General features: G+C 34.7%; 1 protein-coding gene across 1 annotated transcript in view; it reads right to left on the minus strand.

Annotated features, from left to right (window-relative positions):
• LOC125693373 (adhesion G protein-coupled receptor A3-like) overlaps positions 1-22,576 on the minus strand; it is a 252,429-nt gene that overhangs the window by 20,447 nt on the left and 209,406 nt on the right. The window contains exons 15-17 of the mRNA XM_048945231.1: positions 20,800-20,927; positions 19,805-19,928; positions 12,053-12,198 (exon numbers count right to left, since the gene is read on the minus strand). Of these exons, the coding sequence (XP_048801188.1) occupies positions 12,053-12,198; positions 19,805-19,928; positions 20,800-20,927 (398 nt within the window). The remainder of the gene's footprint in view (positions 1-12,052; positions 12,199-19,804; positions 19,929-20,799; positions 20,928-22,576) is intronic.

The raw sequence follows: 22,576 nt of genomic DNA on the forward strand, positions 1-22,576 counted from the left end.
GAGATTTAAAGTTAATGGCAAAAATTTAGTTTGACATCTCGTCCTTAATTCACCCCATTGAAAAAATAAGAAACAAAGGTACAATGGCATGAGTTCATGAGTGTCGACCCCAATTTTTAGTTTTAATGTTAAATTTTTTTGCTGTTGTCGGTTTTAGTCTTACTAAGTTAAGCTACGGGAAATTCTATATATATGATGGCATGAATGTTTGCTTTTTCCTGTTGTTTAAAAACTGACATAAACAGAAATCTATTTTTGGTGATCCCTATCCCAGATTTTAACCAGGAGCAAAAACAAAGCTTTTCCATCATATATAAAAAGGTCAAAGTGCAAGTTTCAAGAAACTCATGGGGTTTATTGGAACACTAAGCCAAAAGAGATGATGAAAGTTTGAAAGAAAAGAACAAGCAGAGGAAGAAGAGATTTATCTTTATAAATAACTAACAACTGAGTAATTCTAATTAAAAACTAGAAATGACATTCAATTTCAACGTTATGTTACTACGTTAGCATTGCAGAAAATGGAGATCTGAAAAGGAATGAACAGCCATTGCTAGCATCCTAAAACTGTAAAGCATCTTTGCTCAACTTTCCAGGTAAAGAGACTGCCTAGCTTTGCTAAATATAATAACTGCTATAAGTTTTGACAAGATCAGAACCTCAGAAAGAAGTATTTTCTTTAGCTGCAAAACTCTCTTAGATGTATGAGGAAAGAATTTAGTTAACTGGTTGCTCCTTCAATATTACCGATGGAAAGTTAAGGGTCTGCATAAGCACAGAAGATTGTTATATGAGACAATAACAAGACTGAGCCATAACACATTAAGTAGTCCAAAATGCCATTCATATGAATTATAGACACAGTAGGGCAGCTAGTCTGATAATAACTACGGTAGGAATTCTTTGCCCACAAATTCTATTCCTTAATCTCTGATTAGTGAGAATGAGACTTACTGGCATCAATAATCCCAGAAATCAAATTCCAAAGTGGTGTAAGTATACAGATACTTCTGGGAAATTAATACTCCTTGTTCAAGATTTTTTTTTTTTTTTTTTTTGGTTGTGGGCTTTTTTGTTGTTTGTTTGTTTGGAGAAGTAAGATCCTAGAACTGACCGCTCATCTACGTAGCAAATACCACAAATTTAGTCTCTTTGTATTCAAACCATAAAATCAATGACTGCAAAAGCTAAAACAAAAAAACAAAACAAAACTGGGAGATAAAGTAATAGATATATCTGAAGAAACTCATCTGGTTACAGGTGCAAATTTGTAGGTTATGTTCTTTATGAATTACCTACTTCCACTTAAGTGATTACCTTTAATAAGCATAGTAGGACAGGGAAATGTACTTACATTTCAACAAAAAATCACATAGAATATTTGAAGTTAAATCTCTACAGCATTACTAACCAATCCAATTTCTCAATACTGCTAATAAATATTGAGGGGTGAACACTAATGATGTTCAGTAATCATAGTTCTACTGCATCCTAATTAATAGATAAAACAGTAATGAGGTATCTCTCCTAATCAATAGATAAACAGGATTCAGGTTTCTCTGAGGCTCAGATTTACTTTCACAGAAAATCTATATCAGCTATAACTTCCATGTGAGCTTAAACTCTTCAGTGATTCCCTGAGCACCAACTGTAGTTCAATAATAAAGGCACTAGTCCTTATCTGAGTGAGTACTCAACTATTAATAAAGTCTGATCTGGACATTCTGTTTTAATAATAATGCTAAATATTAAACATTATATATTTAAATTATTTTCATTTGTATCTCCAAAATTGCAAGGAATTTACAGAATTTTATTTTTAATTAACAATAAGCAATACATTTCATCTGTGAATCAAAATTTTCCTGTGGTTATGTATGTTTAATTCCCTGTGATTCACTGAAAATGCTTTGTGGGTGTGGATGTCTCAGAGCAGAAGTTGGCCTAATTTTTGTTATGCTTTATACAGTAATGTGGTACCTGAATAAAATTACCTGGAGGATCGGCAGCCAGTTTCTACTAGACTCATAACATTTCCAAGCACTGAAGGCATATTTGGAGCACATTAGTTTCAAAGTCTCTTCTGTCAAAATTTGCTTGCATAATAAAACACTAGAGTTCTTGTGAGATCCACAAGGCTGTAGGAATTCAGCAGTAAATAAAGATCTGAAAAATTAGAATGCTTAGAAAAAAAACTTGTTTTAAGAATAATAGAATTGTAGAGCAGGAGTGCCTATGAGCGCTCAAATGCTCATAGGCAGGGTCACATTAAATAATTATCATGAATAGCTGAGGTTTGTCTAACCTATGTTAACAAATTACTAATGACTTTTTTTTTCTACAGCATCCCAGGTGAAGTATTTTAATTATCAACTATTCCTATAGTTAAAATTATTTTTCTAACAGCAAACTATTTACTTTCTATTGTGAATTAAGCTTATTATTTCTTGTCTTATCTTCAGTAATTTCAAAGAATTTCATTAATTATACATTTAAAATATCTTCACAGTGTTGTTATTCACACTTGCAACTAGCCACGAGAGTCCACAATTTTCAAGTGATTTGAGCTCATGTATTCCTATTTATTTCCACACTTATGGCTGTCATTGCAAATAAGAAGTAAGAAGATTGCTTTAAAAGTCCAGGCTGAGTGGTTTAAAGAAATCACAAACCCAGAAGTCAAACTCTAAGCAGAACATGAAACATCATGAGTTTTCCCCTTCTTCCTTTCTTGCCCTTTTAGGTGTGGAACCTCTCAAGAGATCCATATCACTGACAGGGAGGTCAGAATTTCTTCTCCTAATGCATTTCTTTAATGCCTTTGCCTCCTGTTTTCTAGGTTTTCAATCATTCACTGAGTTCCATTTTTAAAGCATGCTGTTCTGCACAGGCAGGTCCAACTGCCTCTATAAGAGGCAAACAGATATACACACAGATATAGTGTTTTTTAATAGCACAGTGAGCAAGACAGACATTGAAAAATAGGATCAATATTTGGGAAACTAAGAATGCTCATTGTGAATATGTTGCAGCTGTTCTTGAATTTTAAATTTTAAGTGTGAAAATAAACAGTTTAAAATGTTAAGACAACAGAGAAAATACTACACACATACAAGACCTGTACTACAGGTAAGACTTGCCTTTTTTCTACTGTACTTAGGGAACACAACAAGGTCATTTTGAAGTAGTTAATCCAGAAAATGAACTTCTGGTTTAACCCCAGTCATCATTATCAACCTATCGATCAACCGTCAATATGACCTAATTCATGAGGGAAGCATCTACTCTGGAAATGATTATTCGTATATACTGTACTCTTCATTTGGAAGATTGGAAGTAATATATTTTATAGAAGCCTTTCATTTCCAAGTCTTTTTCCTCTAAAAGGAAAAGGCAAAATTCTGAGGCACCACACTTGCTAAAAACATGGTTTATATATTTGCATTTAATTCTACTGATTTATTTTAATAAAGCCCACATACTATTTATTGTTTAACATTTGCTCTTGGTTTATCTTTAAGCCAAAAATAGAATACTGGCAATGTATTGGTAAATGCAGTAACTTACTAAGATCTATGCCATGCTAAAATGCAAATACATAGTACTTCTACTGTACTGCCATTATTACAGACTATTGAACAATTCTATATAATATTAGTTGGCTGCCTGCAGTGTTCTAGGTTTATGTGACATAGCACTTCATCAGTCTGCACAACATCACAATTCTTCACATCTTGTATTTCCTTGCAACATCACAATTCCCATTACAGTTAAGCTGGACATATTTGCATATTCACTTAAAAAAAGGTGGCCCGTGGAAAGCTTTTAGTTGCATCTTTTTAACATGATTTTCATAAGAAGGATTTGTATCTCACATCTCTAATTTTCTTAAAGTTAATCAAAGCCTGATTTTTAAAATAATTTCAATTACAGTACACTCATGCACAACCAGAAGTCAGAAAGCTTTTTCTGTAGCTGTTGTGAATATTCTATCATGCAGATGGGAATGTTTAGTTCTTTGTCCACTCCATGGCAACAGACACATACGAAATTAGTTTTATCTTTTTTTGCATAATCAAGTCTTATTTGTAGGACACCAGATATTTATATGAGAAAATATTTAGCTCTTCCAAAAACCTGATGAAGTTTTCTACAAAACCCCCATTGACGTTTGAATATATTATCTTCAAAGATTTTTAGAACTTGCAAAACTTCCAATCAGCATCTTATATTTTGCCTGGAGCAGAATATCAAAGCACAGAACATTTTATCAAGCTTACCCTACCCTTAACTTATCCTCTGCAATTATGGATTTGACTAGCTTGAATTCTAGAGAGTGTTGAGACATGGAATACTATGACAAGAATTCTGAATTTCCAGGAACTCACAATAAAAGTATAGTTCAGCAGGTCAGCATGTTGTAATGACACACTTTCAAATTTAAAATATCATAGGAATCATTACAAGTCTCTTCTTTGCAAGCTTGCAAATGCCATAACTCTTGCTGTCAACAATTTTTAAGCCCCAAGACCAGAATTCCCTTATTAACTGACCAAGTATCAGTGAAATATTTTTTTGTGGGGAGGAGTGAGAGGGTAGGGTTACGTTTGTCAATATCTTTAGAACCAGGGACACTTCCGGTTCAAAGGGCCTTTATACACAATTTGCAATGATTTTTAATAGTTCATTTGCAAGTAATGAGTTAACGTTTTTCTTCTGCAATAACAATAAACCATTCCTTTTTTGACATAGGCAATAGTTCAGACCCTGTTCTTTAAACACAGAGGACAAAACTTCACCTTCTACTTCACCATTTCAAAGATTTGATATTATAAGATTGCTACTCTGAATTGACTCAGCATCCCACGTACCTCACCTGCACTTTATGTAATGAAGTTATGGCAGTAACAAAGTCCTTTTCTACTTTGACTGCAAAAAACTCTTGAAATAAGATTGAAATGAGGAACGCCTGTTCAAAGCATCATTTGCTTAAGGCATTTGGTAGTCTGTTCAGGCACTCTGAAGGTGAAAAAGGAAAGTTCTAATCACATCTCTTGTTTGATTCACATTATACTGGAAAATGCTTCCTTATTATGACAGTGTATACTGGCAATAGAGTGTTGTCTGTGAAGGATATTTATATGTCCTATGCAAAGTTCAACAGCTTTCTTGAAGCACCGCTTCAAGACAATATAACAATATAACAATATATTGCTATTCTGAATACACCTCATATTTTAATATTTTTAGTGAGAATGGGTTAGTATGGAACAATTAGTTCAGAGCTGAATCAGACATTTTCTTTGACCTAAGATAATTTCAGCCTGAAGCAAAATACATTTCCATCATATGGGGAAAAACCGAACAAGAAAAATTCATGAAAATGTTTCCCTTGTCACCACTTTATACTCTTTTTCAATATAGAACTTTCATTTTCATTGCTGGAGAGCAAAAAAAATGGCTCTGCCTGTAATCCCTGACCCCATCTGACCACATATCAGCCTTTAAAAGAGAACACGTAATACCAACATGTTTCTAATGCATCAAACCAGTTCAGATTCTGCAATTTTCTCTACCTCATTAATGATGAAGAGACATCTTTTTTTGCTCTCTCTAGCTTTCGTACCTCAGGTGGCAGAATCTTTCTGTTCTACTGTCTAGGGTCCCAGAATTAGCTTTTTTTCTTTTTTACAATTTGCATGACAGTCAGTACAGTCTGACATAAGATTAGCATTCATATTTGAATGTTAGCCACTAAAATACTTGCCTTCAGAACAAGTACTGTTCAAAAGATTAGACAAATTATTAAGCCAAGCTAAAGCTTTGAGATGGCTCTTACCCTCAGTTTATCTCAATATCCCTTATAATAATCCCTTATAATCTACACATAGATTATTTTTATGTTGAATATAAATAACACTTTGACTAATACAGTTAAATTAATAACCTGAAGGAAAATATGGCTTCTCAATACCAGGGATGTTAGTAGAGCATCCTGATGACTGTCCACAAAATATTCTGTCCTCTAAGCAAGGGATGCAATCAGGTATTTAAAATACAACCAAATACAACATGGTATAGCCGATTTTTTGAGACTACTGCCTTGCTGTACAATGATTCATCTAAATGGTGGAAAATCTACTCAAGGGGTTGGGGGGCATTACTTCCACTTACTCCCCATTAAAAAAACTGTGGCTATTCCAATAGTTAAGATTGAAATACAGAGATCTCCACAGGGCTTGTGAGAATTTTGCATACAAACACATACAAACTATAAAGAACTGTTAAGGAAATGGCAGATAACCCTTGAGATAATCAAGACTAAATTTAAACTTTATAAAGGTGATTTGGCATGTTCACTGCATGAAGAAAAAAATGAGATTCCATGGGTGAAGATTAGAGGTATTAATATTTAAGTGCACAGCATACTGAAGAAAACAATGGACTGTAATGATGCTTCTCATCTAACCTCTTTCTCTCTCCCTCTCCCTCAATCATTATTTGATACAAGATGGCAAAAATTCATGACAGCCAGTACAAATGAAAAATGCACTAGAACTTAATTGCATTTCAGAGCTACTGGTGTCAAGGGGACAAGCAATGCCTGTGTCTGTCAGGATGTAAATTAAGTCGCTTTGTATGATTCACTCTCAAGATCCAGAAAAGAGTAGGGCTGAGAACATGACATGATATGTTTGATAAACTTTACATTCAATAAAGAATCTGTTATCCTGGTCAAATTTTGATCCCCTGTTGCATTGAATGATATTATGCTGCAATAAATTATTGCCACTTGATTATAAACGCTAAGGGAAATTTTCTAAATCCTCAGAGTAACAAAGATTAATTTTTGAAGACACTTGCAACCTTGCAAATATTAGAAATCATCAGTTGTTTTTATTACAGAAGTTTCGTCTGGTAAATGACTAAATATAAGATGTATTTAATCTTGATTACTGGAGTCTATGTACCATAACTTCTTCTACTATGCCAAAACATCACATGCCAATTTTCAAAGATGTAGTGAGCATTGTAGTATGCTGCTCAAATTTAGGATGAAGCCTTCTCTTTTGGTGACTTATTCAGTAAAAACTGCCATATCATCAGATTGTGATGGAAGTCACACCTCCAGCCAGGCTTTTGGGATTCACAGTTAGACAAATGTGACAGTACACTGCAGTAGATCCATTCAGGCCCATGAGTTTTCTCTAGCTTGTCAGAACCCAGACCAAGCATCTTAGTATTCATCCTGAGAAAAGCAGGCTTGTCAAGAGCCAAGCAGATGCCACAGTGACTGTAGTATCATCCAAAAATCTGGAAAATCTCCTGTCAGAGACAAGAGGTTCATCACAGGATTCATTTACTCAAATCAAAGATGATTTTCCTGCACGTGAAAGCTTTCCCTTTTTGCAGTGAAAGAACTTCATGTAATTCAGTGTCACAGACTGAGATTCTTAGCTATTGTTTAGTTAGATACTACTGATTAGTGTTTTGGTAGCTGAGATAATGAGCCAGAGAGTGAAGAGCTGTTGCCATGTTTGTAGGAGTAAGTGGGAGAATGCAAGTGGAGCGTTACGATGTCTTGCACATGCATGTGATCAACTTGTAGGCTCCCTGTCACTGCTGCACCATGAACATCACTCACAAGGAAGACCCAGATTCTATTTCTGTAACTGTACACATGATGTATATAACTTGCCCATACACAAGCTCACATAGAACAGCAGAAAATCACATGTATGTATACCTGTATGTATATGCATGTATTCATTCATTACCAGACATTACAGTTCAGCCAACTATTTCAGTTATCTCCTACTATTTCTAGGTCTTCTGTGCAAGTTAGAGAATAGTTTCTTTAACAGCTCTAAGACATTTCAAAGTCTGTATGTTATTTTTAATAGTCATAGTACTGAGCCCAGCATTTTGAATACAAAACAAAGGACTTACAGCCAACTCAAAAATTGCTACTACTGCTAGATATACAATTTTTCAAAGGTGCTGAAAAAGGTACTTTTCCTCTAAGCCCTACAGCTTTAGTAAGAACCTTTCAAAAAGTGTACTCGACACATTTCACAACGAGCAAGACAAAATTCAGCAGCAAAAGTGACATAACTTGTTATCCATTTTGCAGTGGATTCTGCAGCCTTATTTATGCACATCAAGCATCAAGTGTTGTTTTTTTTTTCATGGCAGACATATGACACTGGACTATTTCTAATCTGATGTATGCTCTAATAGTTAACTTGCAAGATGTTCTTTGAATAAAAAGGGTGGAGGGAAATAGGAGACATTTCAGGTACACAAACCTGAAATTAAAGGTAACTTAATTATCTGTCTCCTTAACACCAGTTGGCTTATTTAGTTCTTATTTATGTTTATAATGCAATTGTGCTCAGCGTTTTTTATGATAGTAGACTAATTTTGTTCTCTTTCTGGAAAGGCATAATGTTAATAGAACCGTTAAAAGACATTTTCTACCTGGTCTGTATTTCTAAGCTGTATGTGCACAAGGTATCAGATGAGAAATGCATGCATCAGCTATAAAAACAAATGGTATCTGTGCCTCAGTTTGGGCTGGTGAGAAGTTCTGTACACCACAAACAACAGCTGAATCTTGTCTGCCCTTTTCTTTGCTGGCAAAATCTGACTTCAGATGAGTCAGAACCCAGACACTACCAGGTTTCACAAATGTCCATAGGGGATGAACAGACAGAATTACATATTTCTATTAAGAATATCCAGAGAGTATGTTTTGCAGGAAGTAATTTCATTATCTGCTGAAGTGCTAGGGTTCAGCATTTAAATACACAAAATTCAATAATGCATTAATTTGATCCACCTCATTAGCATCCAGAAACATTTAGTGAAAAATGACAAAATTGTTGCAGCTGATTTCAGACTAAGTGGTAGGCCCTGAGAGTTTTAAGTCGGTAATTAATGCATAATATATATAAAATATGCTGTAAAATATATAATAAAATATACATAATGTCTCATGTTTAACATACACGATGCATCATATAATATATGATTAATACATAAAAAGAGGCAATATTCAAGATTTTATATCCACGGAGAACAAGTTTCACTTAAATTACACTGTAAAGAGATTTCATGTTTCAGCTCTGTGTTTTGAAACATTGAAAACTAATAGGAAATCACTATTTTACATATATATTTTACATAGTAGGATACATCTTGCTGCAGCTCAAGTAAAACTAACAGGAGAAAATCAAGTGCACATCATTCATATTACTTCAATAAATGAATAAGCAAATTGGATGGCAGAGAAACTGAATCAACTGTTGCAAAGATATATCTTTTTCTGCTAAAAGGTAATGTCTCCTTCATATTTTGGAGATTTTGGTTTGTTCAGTATGTTAGCTAGTTTTTAGAGCAGATCAAGATTCCTGAAAAAGTGTAGTATGAGCACTTTTATTATTTCTTTTATTATTTTTATCTTTTTTATCTTTTATATTTTTATATATTTATCTTTCGTTTATTCTTGATAAACGTCATATCACAGATTTATGAATTGATTTTTTGACAGTTGCCTCCATTTACTGACTCACAAAAAATACTCTAATGCTCCATATAACAAATGCATACACAAGGAATAGAAAAACACTCACGCATGAACCAGAAACCCAGTCTATCATATACATTCATTACCAGAAGAGGCTGAAAGAGACCAGTAAAGTGCAGCTCTTCCCAAACACATTTGTGTATTTATGTTAAACAAAACCAAATACAAGCCAGACTAGATCTACAGATATGAACAACAAGCCACCTTTTCCTTAAAAGTGCCTTGCAAACTGCACAATATGCTTTCTAGCACTGAAAGACCTGACACATAAAAGAACTTAACCCAATCTCCATTTGAATAAAATTAATTATATTGTTTTGCTAACTATTCATGCAAATGGAGACAGAAATTAACACCCACCTCCCTGAATGCCAGACCCAGACCAACTGTGCTGTTCTCTCTCTTATGTACTTGAGGTGCACTTGGTATCAAGGATGTAATCAGATTATAAACACAAGAAGAGTCCATTTAAAACATTTCTTGTATATGAGCACACTGAAATATTAGACTTACATTGATTTTATGGAAATATTATTCTACAAAAAAATTATGATTTTAATATTATTGAAATCAGTAAAGTTGAAATGGCCAAAAAACCCTATCATTATACCTCCAGAAGAACAACAATTACCAATTATTTAGTTTATCTTTTTCTCGCTTAGAGCAATTTTTAATTTCACATATACAATACCCATTTTCTACATGAAATGAAACTGATCCTTATTATTTTGAAGCTAGTACTAACCATTATGAAATCATATTACATATACCAGTGGCTGTGTCTCCAGGAGATATGGTGCCCAGAGTGAGAAAAATAACTGTGGAATCATTAGCTATTAAATAATTACATCATGCTTTTTACAGTCAGAAGTAGTCTTATCATCTCTACTACTAAACTTGAAGTATCTGCTATTTATGTTCACTGGCTCAGAACCCCAATGTGACTGGTACAACAAGGATTTTAATTAGAGTAATTCTTACCATAACCTGATTGCCTGTTGTTTTCCAGCTTGAACAAGATTTGAATTTGAAGAACATACACTGTGCTGGATATATGCAATGTGAAACAATTCTACATTAATAGCCACACTGCAGAATGTGAAAATTGGCAATTATTCATTTTGCCATGAGCTAGTAACTGGAAGTGTGAAATTCTCATCTGTGAAGAATGGTACAGTAAATCATGGATTAGCAAAGTCAGACACTCTCACTCAGTGAAAGTGAGTTTGTTGGGATTACACCTAACAAATCCAATATGTTCTTCTATTGACTGCAAAAAAACAGGGGAACTTCACATAATTTCTTCTCCAGAAATAATACATTTTAAAGATCAGGGAACTAATCAATGTTCATAAAGATTTCCCTCAACAGAGTCTGGACATCAAAGCCGATCTCATATTCTCACCAATTTTTAACACATTTTGACAACCTCACACAGCCACTATAAGAACCACTTAATAAACATTTTGTGTTGAAGATAAAGTAGCTAGAATGTCTTTAGAAGTGTACACTAACAGGGATTTTTCAGCAAAGTGCTAAAGAGTATAACTAATACTTCCTGACTTTGAGTACATAAAATTGTGGTCTTTAATCTAAATTGACTACTTTTTCCATGAAATGGAAGAAAAGAGACATCTCCATAAGACAGCTGTCACGCAAACATCTAATACAGACGGGAGAAATCCTTGTCTGGAGGTTTCTCTCTGTATCAGACTTACTTCGAAATCTGTGCAGGGACACACAGCAACTTGAGCAACACCTAACCTTATGATAGCTGAATCTCTCCTCTCACGTGCTTGGTAGGAAATTCCACATCATTATATTTTTTTTATTTTTATTTTTTTTTAAGGCAGACTGATAATTTTTCCTTGAAGCCGGGCACCAAACTAAAATTCTACAGTAGAAGCAGTCAATCTTCCATTCATGACACTGCATTACATCTGCCACACTATCAGAGACATGTTAGTTAGTCTGCTGCATCTAGAAAGCTGACAGAGTCCAGACTTTCAGTCTCCCTGGTAATAGAATTAGATATCTATTGCAGAATGAGGAAGGTTGCTATCAGGTTACTAAGCAATCAATGTAAGTGTGAGCAAGATTTATAGCAGAAAAGATAAGGGTAAAGAAAAAGTCATTATAGAGTAGCTTTTGATGGATAAGTAATGCCTTAACCCAGAAGTAAGCCAGTTTGTGTTTGTTTGTTTTTTTTAATCCATAGGAAAGCAACAGGAACTTGAATTGATAGAAGCACCTGAACACAGCCAGTATCAGTTTTGCACATCTCCTGAGTACAGTTAACTACTGGCTCACAGTAAATATTCATATTTTTATATACTCCAAAGTGACTCAGTTCTTTATGGATTCTATTTATAGACTATAAAAAAGTGTGCAGAAATAAAAGAGTTTCAAAGTCCATATTTTTAATAAATACTTAGAAAAAGTATCATAAATAATGGTCCATACCTGAGCAGAGGTTGTTTTGGATAAGAAGGTTGGTCACCGTTTTGGCATGACTGAGTTTTTTTTGTGACTTGCTTGTAAATATTCCTTGCTGTTACTCCAATCCATAGCATAGTAGATAGTGTAGAATAATGCAGTACTATGCCAACCTAAAACAATAGTGGACAGTTAAACAGGTCAATAATAAGTGGATCAGTAAAACAGGACTTTAAGAAGAATCTTACTACATAATTGTACAAGCAAGCAGATTTCTTTTTAATTGAATTTGTAATTGTATCTTTTTTTTTTTCTTTTTTTTTTTTCTCTGATTCTTTCTAGCCACAGAATGAAAACACTTTAAGAAAGCAGATGGAATCGGTTACTTATCTATCATAGATAATATCTGTGATACCAGATGGTATGTTAGGAAATCAAGATGTTTAAGACATTTGTAAAGAACCTGATTAATGACAACTTTTACACCTGGATTTAAAGCGATGTAATATTTGGCTTGTGTTGAAAACTTTGTTAGCTTATCATGACAATACAGTTGAAAAAATATTGAAAGGACACCAGTACTGTTTGCTCTTATACTATTTTCTGAAACTTTTCATCAATATATTACACAATATCCAGTTTTAGTTCAATCTCACATGCTTATAGCCATGGTTGACTTCTTGTAATGACCAGCTACTTGTATGGCATCAGTGCCAGTTACCTAAAAAAAGATTTTTAGATATGTTTTAAGCAAACTCTCAGATTCTTGATAGTATTATTACCATCATGTCTCTAAGACAATGGTGTGTTTAACAATGAAAGCAAAATAAAACACAAGCACCTCTAAAATATTAACATGTTTGTTATGTTAGTAATTGTTATTCATTACTATGGAAACAGTAATTGGAATTTTATCCAATCTGCAATGCTTTATTTCATCAGCTAAGTTTCCATCTGATTATATAAAATGAGGTTACCTTTGAAGCAATAACCTGACATTTTGCAGTGACAAATAAAATATTGCTATAATTGGAGACCACATAAATGTTTAAAGAATACAGAAAATTGCTAAATAAAGCTAACACAAATCTATTATAATGATTTATTTGAATCAGTGTTCATTTTTGCTCAACAAAATAATTCATCAGTAAAGAAAAAAGCACATTAACTTTGTTTATATTTCATAATATAGCATCAACTTGAATATAGCAGCAAACAGTATCAACAAAAAATCCTTGTAATTTTCTCTGAGACTTGTCTGGTACATTAGACAAGAGAGCATAAAGTCTTCATAGCTGTTGTCGCTTGAGGTAAAAGAAGCAGAAATAAGAGAATGAGACAACTTTGTACCATCAGCTGGCAGACATTGCCAGTTCAGTGGCTAGTGCTGCCCAAACTCAGTTCATGTGCAGCTTGCAGCATTTCAGCAGGGAATATGACTACAGGCTGGGGGAGTGAAGGAGTAAGACAGGAGGTAGAAAAGAGGGAGGAGAAGGGGAAGGTAGGAACCAGAAGAAAGAACTGGAAAAATACTAGCGACTTGGTTCGTAACCTCTTTCTCATTTAAGCATAACACTTGTACTATGTATTCTGCACACACTACTCTACACAGTATGCCAAAGATTTGATAAGAAGATGAATAGCTGGGATGAGTTCTGTGTGAGCAGGTATCAACACACGAAATTAAGACACTGTACATGGACAAATATTCACAAATGATCAGTTGCTTGAGTGAATGAAATTCCTAGAAATAACATGATCAAACAATTCTATTGAAATTTTCAAGAGGCTACTGAACCAAATGGAAAATATTGCTATATTGCACATTAGTCACATGACCTTTCTCCATAATATGTCTGTTTTTCAGCAACTTAATTCCTCCTGATATATGGACAACTCAAGCAACATGGAAAAGAGACAGAAATCTTCAGTACTATCTTTCCAGTAGTATCTCTTTGTCTTTAAATAAACATTTCCATTTGCATTTTTTCCTTAAGGCAGAGGATATATCCTGATACTACAGTACCTCCTGATGACTGATGGATTTGCAAAACAGTGGTGACAATATGGAGACAAAACGAGCAGGAGGACACAACAAAAATGCAGAATTTGCAAGGATGCACTGAGCTTCTATACTAAAACCCAAAAGAAAAGGTATTATTTTCTCTTTATGGGGATGATTTTCTTATGTTCCAGCTTTCTGAAATAGATTTTTTTTCTTACTACCTACTAAAAATCTTTTGAAATTAAATGCTTGTCACACCACCTCAAAAATTCAGTTTCAAAGTGATGCTCTGCTTACTGCCTTTTCCTTTCCCATATCTCCACACTGGCATTCGTGACATGGAGATGCATTTCCCACATTCTAACATTGAGCTGCTCTTTCAGGCTGCTCAGACCTACACTACAAATACATGAGGTAATGGGTCAGGACACAAAAGGGGAAAACAAGACATAAAAGAAAAGGGAACAGGACAAAGTCATTTCTGTTTAATAAAATCTCATTTAGCAAACATAACCCTTTGGATTATGCACTAAAAGTCCAGTTTATCTGTGTATAACTTGTTACTGAATTTATGCCTTTGCAAAGCTTGAACATGAGTCAGCAGCGTACCCTGGCAGCCCAAAGGGCCAACCATACCCTGGGGTGCATCATGCCGAGCGCTGCTGGCTGGGTAAGGGTCCTGCTCCGCCATGGTGTGAGCAAACCTCAAAATATCATGTGCAGTTTCAGGTGACACAATGTAAGACGGACACAAAACTATTAGAGAACATCCAAAGGAGGACAACTAAGATGGTGAAGGGTCCAGAGGGCAAGATGTGTGAGGAGCAGCTGAAGTCCCTTGGTTTGTTCAGCCCAGAGCAGAGCAGGCTGAGGCGAGGCCTCATGGCAGCTTGCAGCTTCTCACAGGGAGCGAAGGGGCACTACTGAGCTTTGCTTTTGGGTTACAGCAACAAAACACGAAGCAACAGCAGGGAGCTGTGTCAGGGAAGGGTTAGGTTGGATGTTATGATAAGGTTTTGCACCAGAGAGTGGTGGTCATGGAGCAGACTCTCCAGATCAATGTTCATGGTGCTCAGCTGCTGGAGTTAAAGAAGCACTTGGACAGTCTCTCAGACATATTGTCTGATTATGGTGGTGGCTGTGGAGCCAGGAGTTAGACCTGATACTTACGAGTCCCTTTCATTTTGGGATACCCTATGATTCTGTGATCCTATCTTCAGTACTTGTGGAGCTTAAATTCACCACATCACATATTTCACATAAATTTTTGTGGGAAGGGCTACATTTTCCTCATGAAATAAGCAGTTATGATTGATATCATAATATTATTATCATAATATTCATACGATACAGAAAGAACTGTCAGGACATAAGCATTATAGTCAGCATTGCACCTAACACTGTTTGATAACTGCAGCTATTACGCTGAAAACGATGTTTCCTTGGACTCTATCCTCAGAACTCATATTTGGGAATAAGCATCAAGCTACCATATAGAAAACTGCAGTTTCTACAGCAAGAAGATGCTGCCTTCAGTAAGAAGATGTGCTCCTTCAATAAATCTCACTACTTCATAAATAACAAGTTCCACAAGGTGCAGTTACCATGGTAGTGATCAGTATACACATTTATGCCATACATCTTGGCGCAAAAAACTCTCTTCAGCAGATCTAACCTGCGCACAATTTCTGTTTCCCTCTACTTTTAAAATTTTATTTCTTTTTTAATTAGCATTATTTTCATTTTATTTCAGCTCAGACTGTTCTTCAACCAGTTCTATATAGACTAGAATTCTGATTAAACTACTAATTCTACAGAGTCTTTTCAGTTAAATGAAGGGATTAACAAGTTTCTCTATAGCTTCCTACACCACAGGATGTATTTCATGATTATAAATCACTTAGCTGTAGAAGAAACTCCTGCTCTCTTCCAAAGTAGAAAATTTATAGCAAGGAGTTGAGATCCAGAATTGAGGTAGGTCTCATCAGGAAAAGACCAAGAAGTAGAATTTTCAGCATGCACATCTATGTCCACAGCATGCAAAGTCTTTAAGTGTCATGAGTTGCTGCTGGTAAAGTTTCTAGCCACTGACAGTCTTATTTGCATATATAACTAGCATGGTTCCTCTTGCAGCAGCACTAAGCAGAGCAGAGCCCAAGACCTATCAAAAGCCTGTAATTTGCATTCTTCTATATAAATTAAGATGCCCTGACAAATTTAATCACAGTGCATTATTTTCACATCCATCCTTTAAAAAAAAACAAAAACAAAAAAAAAACAAACAAATGAACAAAAACTAACCAGAGTATAAATAACTACTGTTTTTCTGCTCCTTCAATAATATTTTTGCACCCCAAGCTCCAACACATGATGCAGCTCTTAGCTCTAGGATCTCCATAGTTTAACAGAATTCAAATGCTGTTAAATTAGTAGGTCATTGCATGATCATGTTACCTTCTGTCTGGACGCAAATATGAAAAATATAAACCAATATGATTTTGTCCCACTTTTCTCTCTCCTGAGTCTTGTGCTCTTGTGCCTCTAAATCTATTCTTCATGCTTTGACACATGGGGTGGGGCCGATCATTTCAATCCCTTGCAGCCACAGCCTCATGGTTATAATGCTCTATATGAAAATAGAGGCCATAAAACTGAAATCTTTCAGACTGAGGGTACAGAACTAATGCCTTCCACACCCAGGGAGTGATGCAGCTACAGTTGTGTTCCTGCCATCTCATTCTGAACAGGAAAGGAGCAAGTGTCCTTCTGCTCTTTGAAAGAATGCTGAGAGCCTAGCCCAGGAAGATGCAAATGGCTGACTACATCCTCCACTGGCTGACTCAAGCACCATTCTGTCTGGTGTACAGTCTCTGAATCATCCCATTATTCTGTTCCTAATGTAACATTTACCTTACTCAAATGATTTTGGAATAATCTCAAAAATCTGAACTCTACATCAACTGCCATCACTCAGTGGCACTCAGAGTCAAATTCAAACAGTCTGTAGATAGAACCTAATTCACATAGGAAATCTGTAAAGAAGCAATCAGCTCTTTCAGATTGACACTCAGTTTTCTTTTTAAAAGATTTGTAAAGACTGCATAGCAAACATACAATAATTGACACTGACTAGAAAATCATCTCTGAAATAGGCATGCAGGTTTAGAAGTCAGTTTCACATTTTTAGATTCCAGATAGTTCAATTTTTTTGCCTTCAAAGAGATATGAAGGTTCTTCCAGATATTTACGAGAGACAACGGATCTTTTCCCATAGTATTAATTCTTTATGAGTAAAACTAGCCTGGGCCACATAATTTAGAGGGAAAAGGCAACAAGTTATTTTGGAATCACCCTTTTTTGTTAATTTTGAAGGAATAATAACTCATTTATCTCAAACATTTATTCATTACTATCGCTATACTTCATTGTTTCCATGCAATCTGCAAAGTAAATAACCAGACAATGATTGTAACAACAGATGGTCATTTGTGATCATGTAATTACATGGACCATAGCTGCCCTACAAACTAATGTGCTACCCTCACTTTCAAACTGCAGATAAAGAGAATGGTAAATGATATTTCAATTTGATAGAACTTACAGATTAATTACAACACAGTTTACCAGATGTTGTGAGATATTTCTCTCAGAATAATTTCCTGGGCAACTGTGTTACTTAAATGAAAACTATGTAATATTCATGTGTATGTTTTGCAAATGAAATATTACAGGTGCTTGCACATTTTCAGATACTGTATACTGATGGTTATGCACAAGTATACACAAGAGGTTTCCAAAGCATCTCACTGAAAACTAGAGTAATAACTCTTTAACTAGTTATACAAGTTTTGTTAATAGAAATTATTGGACTTATATTAAAATAATGTAAATATTAAAAGCAATAGGTTTAAATACTTAATATAAGTTATATACTGCCTACCGTAGTAAAATATAATCATTTTTAAAAATTAGTTTTAGAAAAGATACATTTCATAGCGCATAGAAACAGAAGTTGGAGTAAAACACCTCCTTCCTTTAGTCTTTTGCATCTTATTTTCTTCTAATTTCCCTGTATAATTAGGTCATCTTGTGCTGCCAGTATCAGAGCAATAACTTGGACAAGCTTCTGAAGCGAGTTTGTGTATCTGTCTGAAGACTTCTAGCATTTTCTACTGACAGGACAACAGAAGAACAAAATATTATTTTGGAAAGAATGGTGTTAAAATTCTTCATTAGCTTGTTATTAATATACAAAATGTTCAACCAGCTTTTAAACTAAATTATATTTAAGACCTCACTGGAACTTGCAGATTGTACTGCAATAATTGCAGGTATAATATTGTCTATACTTGCATCTAGCAATAGTTGTGAAAACACTGCTTTAAAATTTCATAAAAACATAACACAACAAAATTTTAATTTAAAGTTGCCTAGTTATGTTCTTTATATGCTCTCCTTAGACAGGAACAATTCCAAGAAAGATATTTCAAGTAGGCTTGCTGTTTATTATTCCTTGTAAGTATTCCATTTGAACTTTATATCTCAATCAAGTGTTCAGTTGAAATAGGTAAAAATTGTAAGAAGATCTTTTACACACAAATACAGAACAGCAATTTACACTCTGTTTTTTTCAGTAACCTTGCTAAGAACTGGCTTGAGTGCTTAAATGATTAATGCTATGATTTTCATTAACAACATAAATATTATAAAGCAAAAATAAGTATATTTGTTTTGAAATTCCAAGCATGGACATTCTCCCAAGCCAAGAGAATAATTCATTTTAGCTAACAAAAGCAAATTGAGCCACTGATGTCAGGGAACGTTTATAATGGGACAAAAAAAAAATTATTTTCTGAAAGCTCAAACTCCATAACATTATTCTGGTTTTAATTATATGGAAATATTGTGACAGCAGTAGGCTGAATCAGTTCCTCCATGCATAAAAGAAGGAGAATATACATATGCTAATTTAAAAAAAAAAACCTCAGGTAGCAGAAATATAGGCCATTTAAGGAATGGAAAATACATCTATCTCAGTTAACATTGAGCAAAGATTATTGCTATCACAGATGCTTCTGCTGAAATCCTTCTCAAGCCACAGGGCGTAGCCGTCAGGTGAGAAAAAGAGCAAACATGAACTGAAGCAGATGAGTATGGGGGCCATCGCTGCTGTTGTCTGGCAAATCTTACTCTTATATCCAATTCAAGCCAATCAAAACTGGACTAATAACATGCAAAATACCTAGGAGAATGCTGGCTTAGCAAAATGCTTTAGTATAGCTGCAAACCAACAGTGTTCATGAGATCTGGAACACTTCTTCTAAACCCAAAAGAAAGAAATATTAAAGCAATACTGCAACAAGCTCTCATCAGGCTTTAAGCAGGATAACTGAAATAACTCCTGTACAGACTCAGTCCCTATGTTCACAGCAACTGAAGTCATGCCCATTCTATGCATCTCATGACACTATACCTCTGGAAAGGACAGGTCAAGAGGTATGAAATAGTCCAACAGTGCAAACAAAATCACAAGATTACTGTGCTTTGTCACCTTATCTTGAGCTGTAACTACAAGACGTGATCGTACCAGAAATACTGGGCTATTTAGGAAACATCTAGGGCCAAACTCAGCCAAATTGCTCAATAATGATTTACTCTGAAGATCTTAAGATCCAGAAACAGTGTATGAAAAGAAAGAGAACTATCAATATTATGTTAAAAGATAGTTTCAAATTTCCATTCTTTTAGTAAGAATTACTAAGGAAGATACTTACAGCTTGACATATAATTGGGTATTTAATGCGATTGATTCCACCAGCAAAAACAGCAAAGGTAAGAGCAGTATGGAAACAAAAGTTGAGAAGCATGTGCCATCCTTTTCTACTTATTCGGATTGTACTGTTGAAAAATAACATTTAAAGATGAAAAAAAAAGAAAGCATACCTATTATGAAAATTAAACTTTGGAAAAATGATTAGTGTGATAGAATTAAATTTGCTGATTGAATACTTATTCAGCAATATGCCATTAGAATTGTCTGATTTATATAGCACTGAGGTCAATAATGGAGGATGTAAAAAGGTTCCTACTGACTTAAAGGTTCCTCCATGAAATCGAACATCAAAAGAAGAGTGATAAAAGCAAAAGGTTTATTGCATAACTTCAGATATGCATAACTTTAACAAGACATCTCTAAAGGAATAAATGCAAGCTGAAGATCAGAATTCATTGCATTAAGTTCACTTAATTAATATTTAGCAGCTGCTACAGTACAATACATTCCTACTCTCTTTTTAAATTGCTAATGTTCTTTAACAGAAGTATGTAGTTAAAATGGCATTTCTAAAAATCTTTTATATAAAGGAAAATGCAAAAATTTTCTAAAATCAAGATTTATAAGTCAAAGTAAGTTTCTTTCAACCACTGACAATTGCCAAATATTTCAACAAAATGTCTCAGACCCCAGTGCCCTCACAACAGCTGTGTGCCAGACAGCAATTTGACAGTGCATGTGGCTTTATATGGAATTGTCAAGTTAGAAACCTTAAGAACTGTACTCAGACATTTAGACATACATCTCAGGAAAGATACACCTTGGTAAAGGTTGAAGCAACCTTTCTTTTCTTTGTGATTTCTCTAGTCTAAATCACGCACTACCATCCAGCAACAATTCAGATCATTTTTCCTTTCAGTGAGGGTTAGAAAAATTGCAGTATCTCAGCATAACTCTGATTGTTCTAACGTAAGCGCTTTAAAATGGAATTCTTACCTGTGATGGACAATGTAGGTGATAATGGAAGCAAACAGGCACAATAACATAACTGCAGTACATGCATATACCACAGGGTGCAGAAACTCCCCTGGGTACTGGGGAAAAGACAGCACTGTCTTAAAATCCTACAGAGAAAACAAAATGATTTAACATTGTTAGGCATGTGTGAAACTCTGAGACTTCATTTCAATATGTCCTGTCATTTCTAGCTGCTTCCTCTCTAGAGCAGGAAAATAAGATGATGAACTTTTTATGCAGATACAGTTCATGAATTTACAATGACATCAGACTGCTCCTTCCTCATCTGCATACATTTTGCAAGAGAAAAATTAACCTTTTTGTACAAGCAGACATATCTTAATTAAAAAAATAAAAAAAAAGAACTGAAAAAATGTACAGAATATTACATCTTGCCAGTTTTAGTAATATCTGTTCCTTCAGATAACAAGAACTTCATGCATGTATTTTACTAGGGTATTAAGTACAAAACATCAAATTACCATAAAGTTTCTAAATGGCATACGCACAATTTCGTAAGAACTGTAAGAAGGAAATGGAAGACCCGAGAATACACCCAAAGTATTGACTGATCAGCTTCTGTACTCTAATTCAAATATACACTTCTATATTCCCAGTAGATACAACTCCCTCTAACACAGTGAGCCTCGTATTTAGTTGCAAATACTCTGCGCCTGTATCAATTTGAAAACAGTTTGACAGCTGTATTAACAGGAAAGTAAAGATCCATGTGTTCCTTCTTGAGCTGCTAGTGCCTACTGACAATTCTTCACGAAAAAAGTAATGGAAAACATTAGTACCTTTATAACATCAATCATATCATATTTCCATTCTAGTGTACCAGATCTCACAAGTAAGAAATGATGGAAAACTAGATCTGCACGTAGGATGGACGGAGCCAAAAGAAAATTGCTGCACTATGAATCATTGTAGAATGGCCTGGGTTGAAAAGGACCACAATGACCATCTGGATGTACTGTTTTCTACATTCATATTAACGTTCCTGAGTACATATAATTATTAAGTCAGGGGACAAGGTACAGTGCAGTTTACCTATCTAGTAGTCATTATTTTTCTTTATAGTAGCTTTTAAGTTCCTAAAAGTGATTGTACCAGTTTCTCCAGATGTGTATTAATCTCAGACATAAACAGAGCAGCTTACAACATATATAAAGACTGTCAAAATGAACAAATAACATAAACAAGATGATTAGTAGGCATTGTAACATCCTTCCACCACAGAATACCACAGTACTCCTTCAGGTATTGTGTGTCCCTTAGTTTGAACCCATCAGTTAAATTTGCAGTCACTTGTCATACTCATAAATACACTCACAGCCCTGCCTGGTACACCAGCACTCAATGTCAGTGATGGAATCATCTGTCACATAGGTATTCTCACACTGTCTCCTAATGTTTCTTGCTACTCTTCCCTCAACTACCACTGTTAGAGAAGAGAAAAAGAACTCTCCATTTGGTGATTTTGCCTGCAGAAGAATAAAAAACAATCAGCATCTTTAAGCTAATTCCATTTAAAAATATTCATTTATTATCTCTTTTCTAATCTTGCACAATTAAGCAATAAAAATTTTGGGTGTCATAATGTGTTATTGCCAACATAGAGTAGTCTTTTCAAGGATTTTGCACGTAGAAAACTGATTTCATTATAAATATAACAAATTCAACTTGTCTGTTTTTTAACAATAATTAAATCTTATGGATCTGTCTAACTCCCTTGAGCAATCCTCTGGGGAAA

The sequence above is a fragment of the Lagopus muta genome, chromosome 5 (genome assembly GCF_023343835.1).
Source record: "Lagopus muta isolate bLagMut1 chromosome 5, bLagMut1 primary, whole genome shotgun sequence".
NCBI lineage: Eukaryota > Metazoa > Chordata > Aves > Galliformes > Phasianidae > Lagopus > Lagopus muta.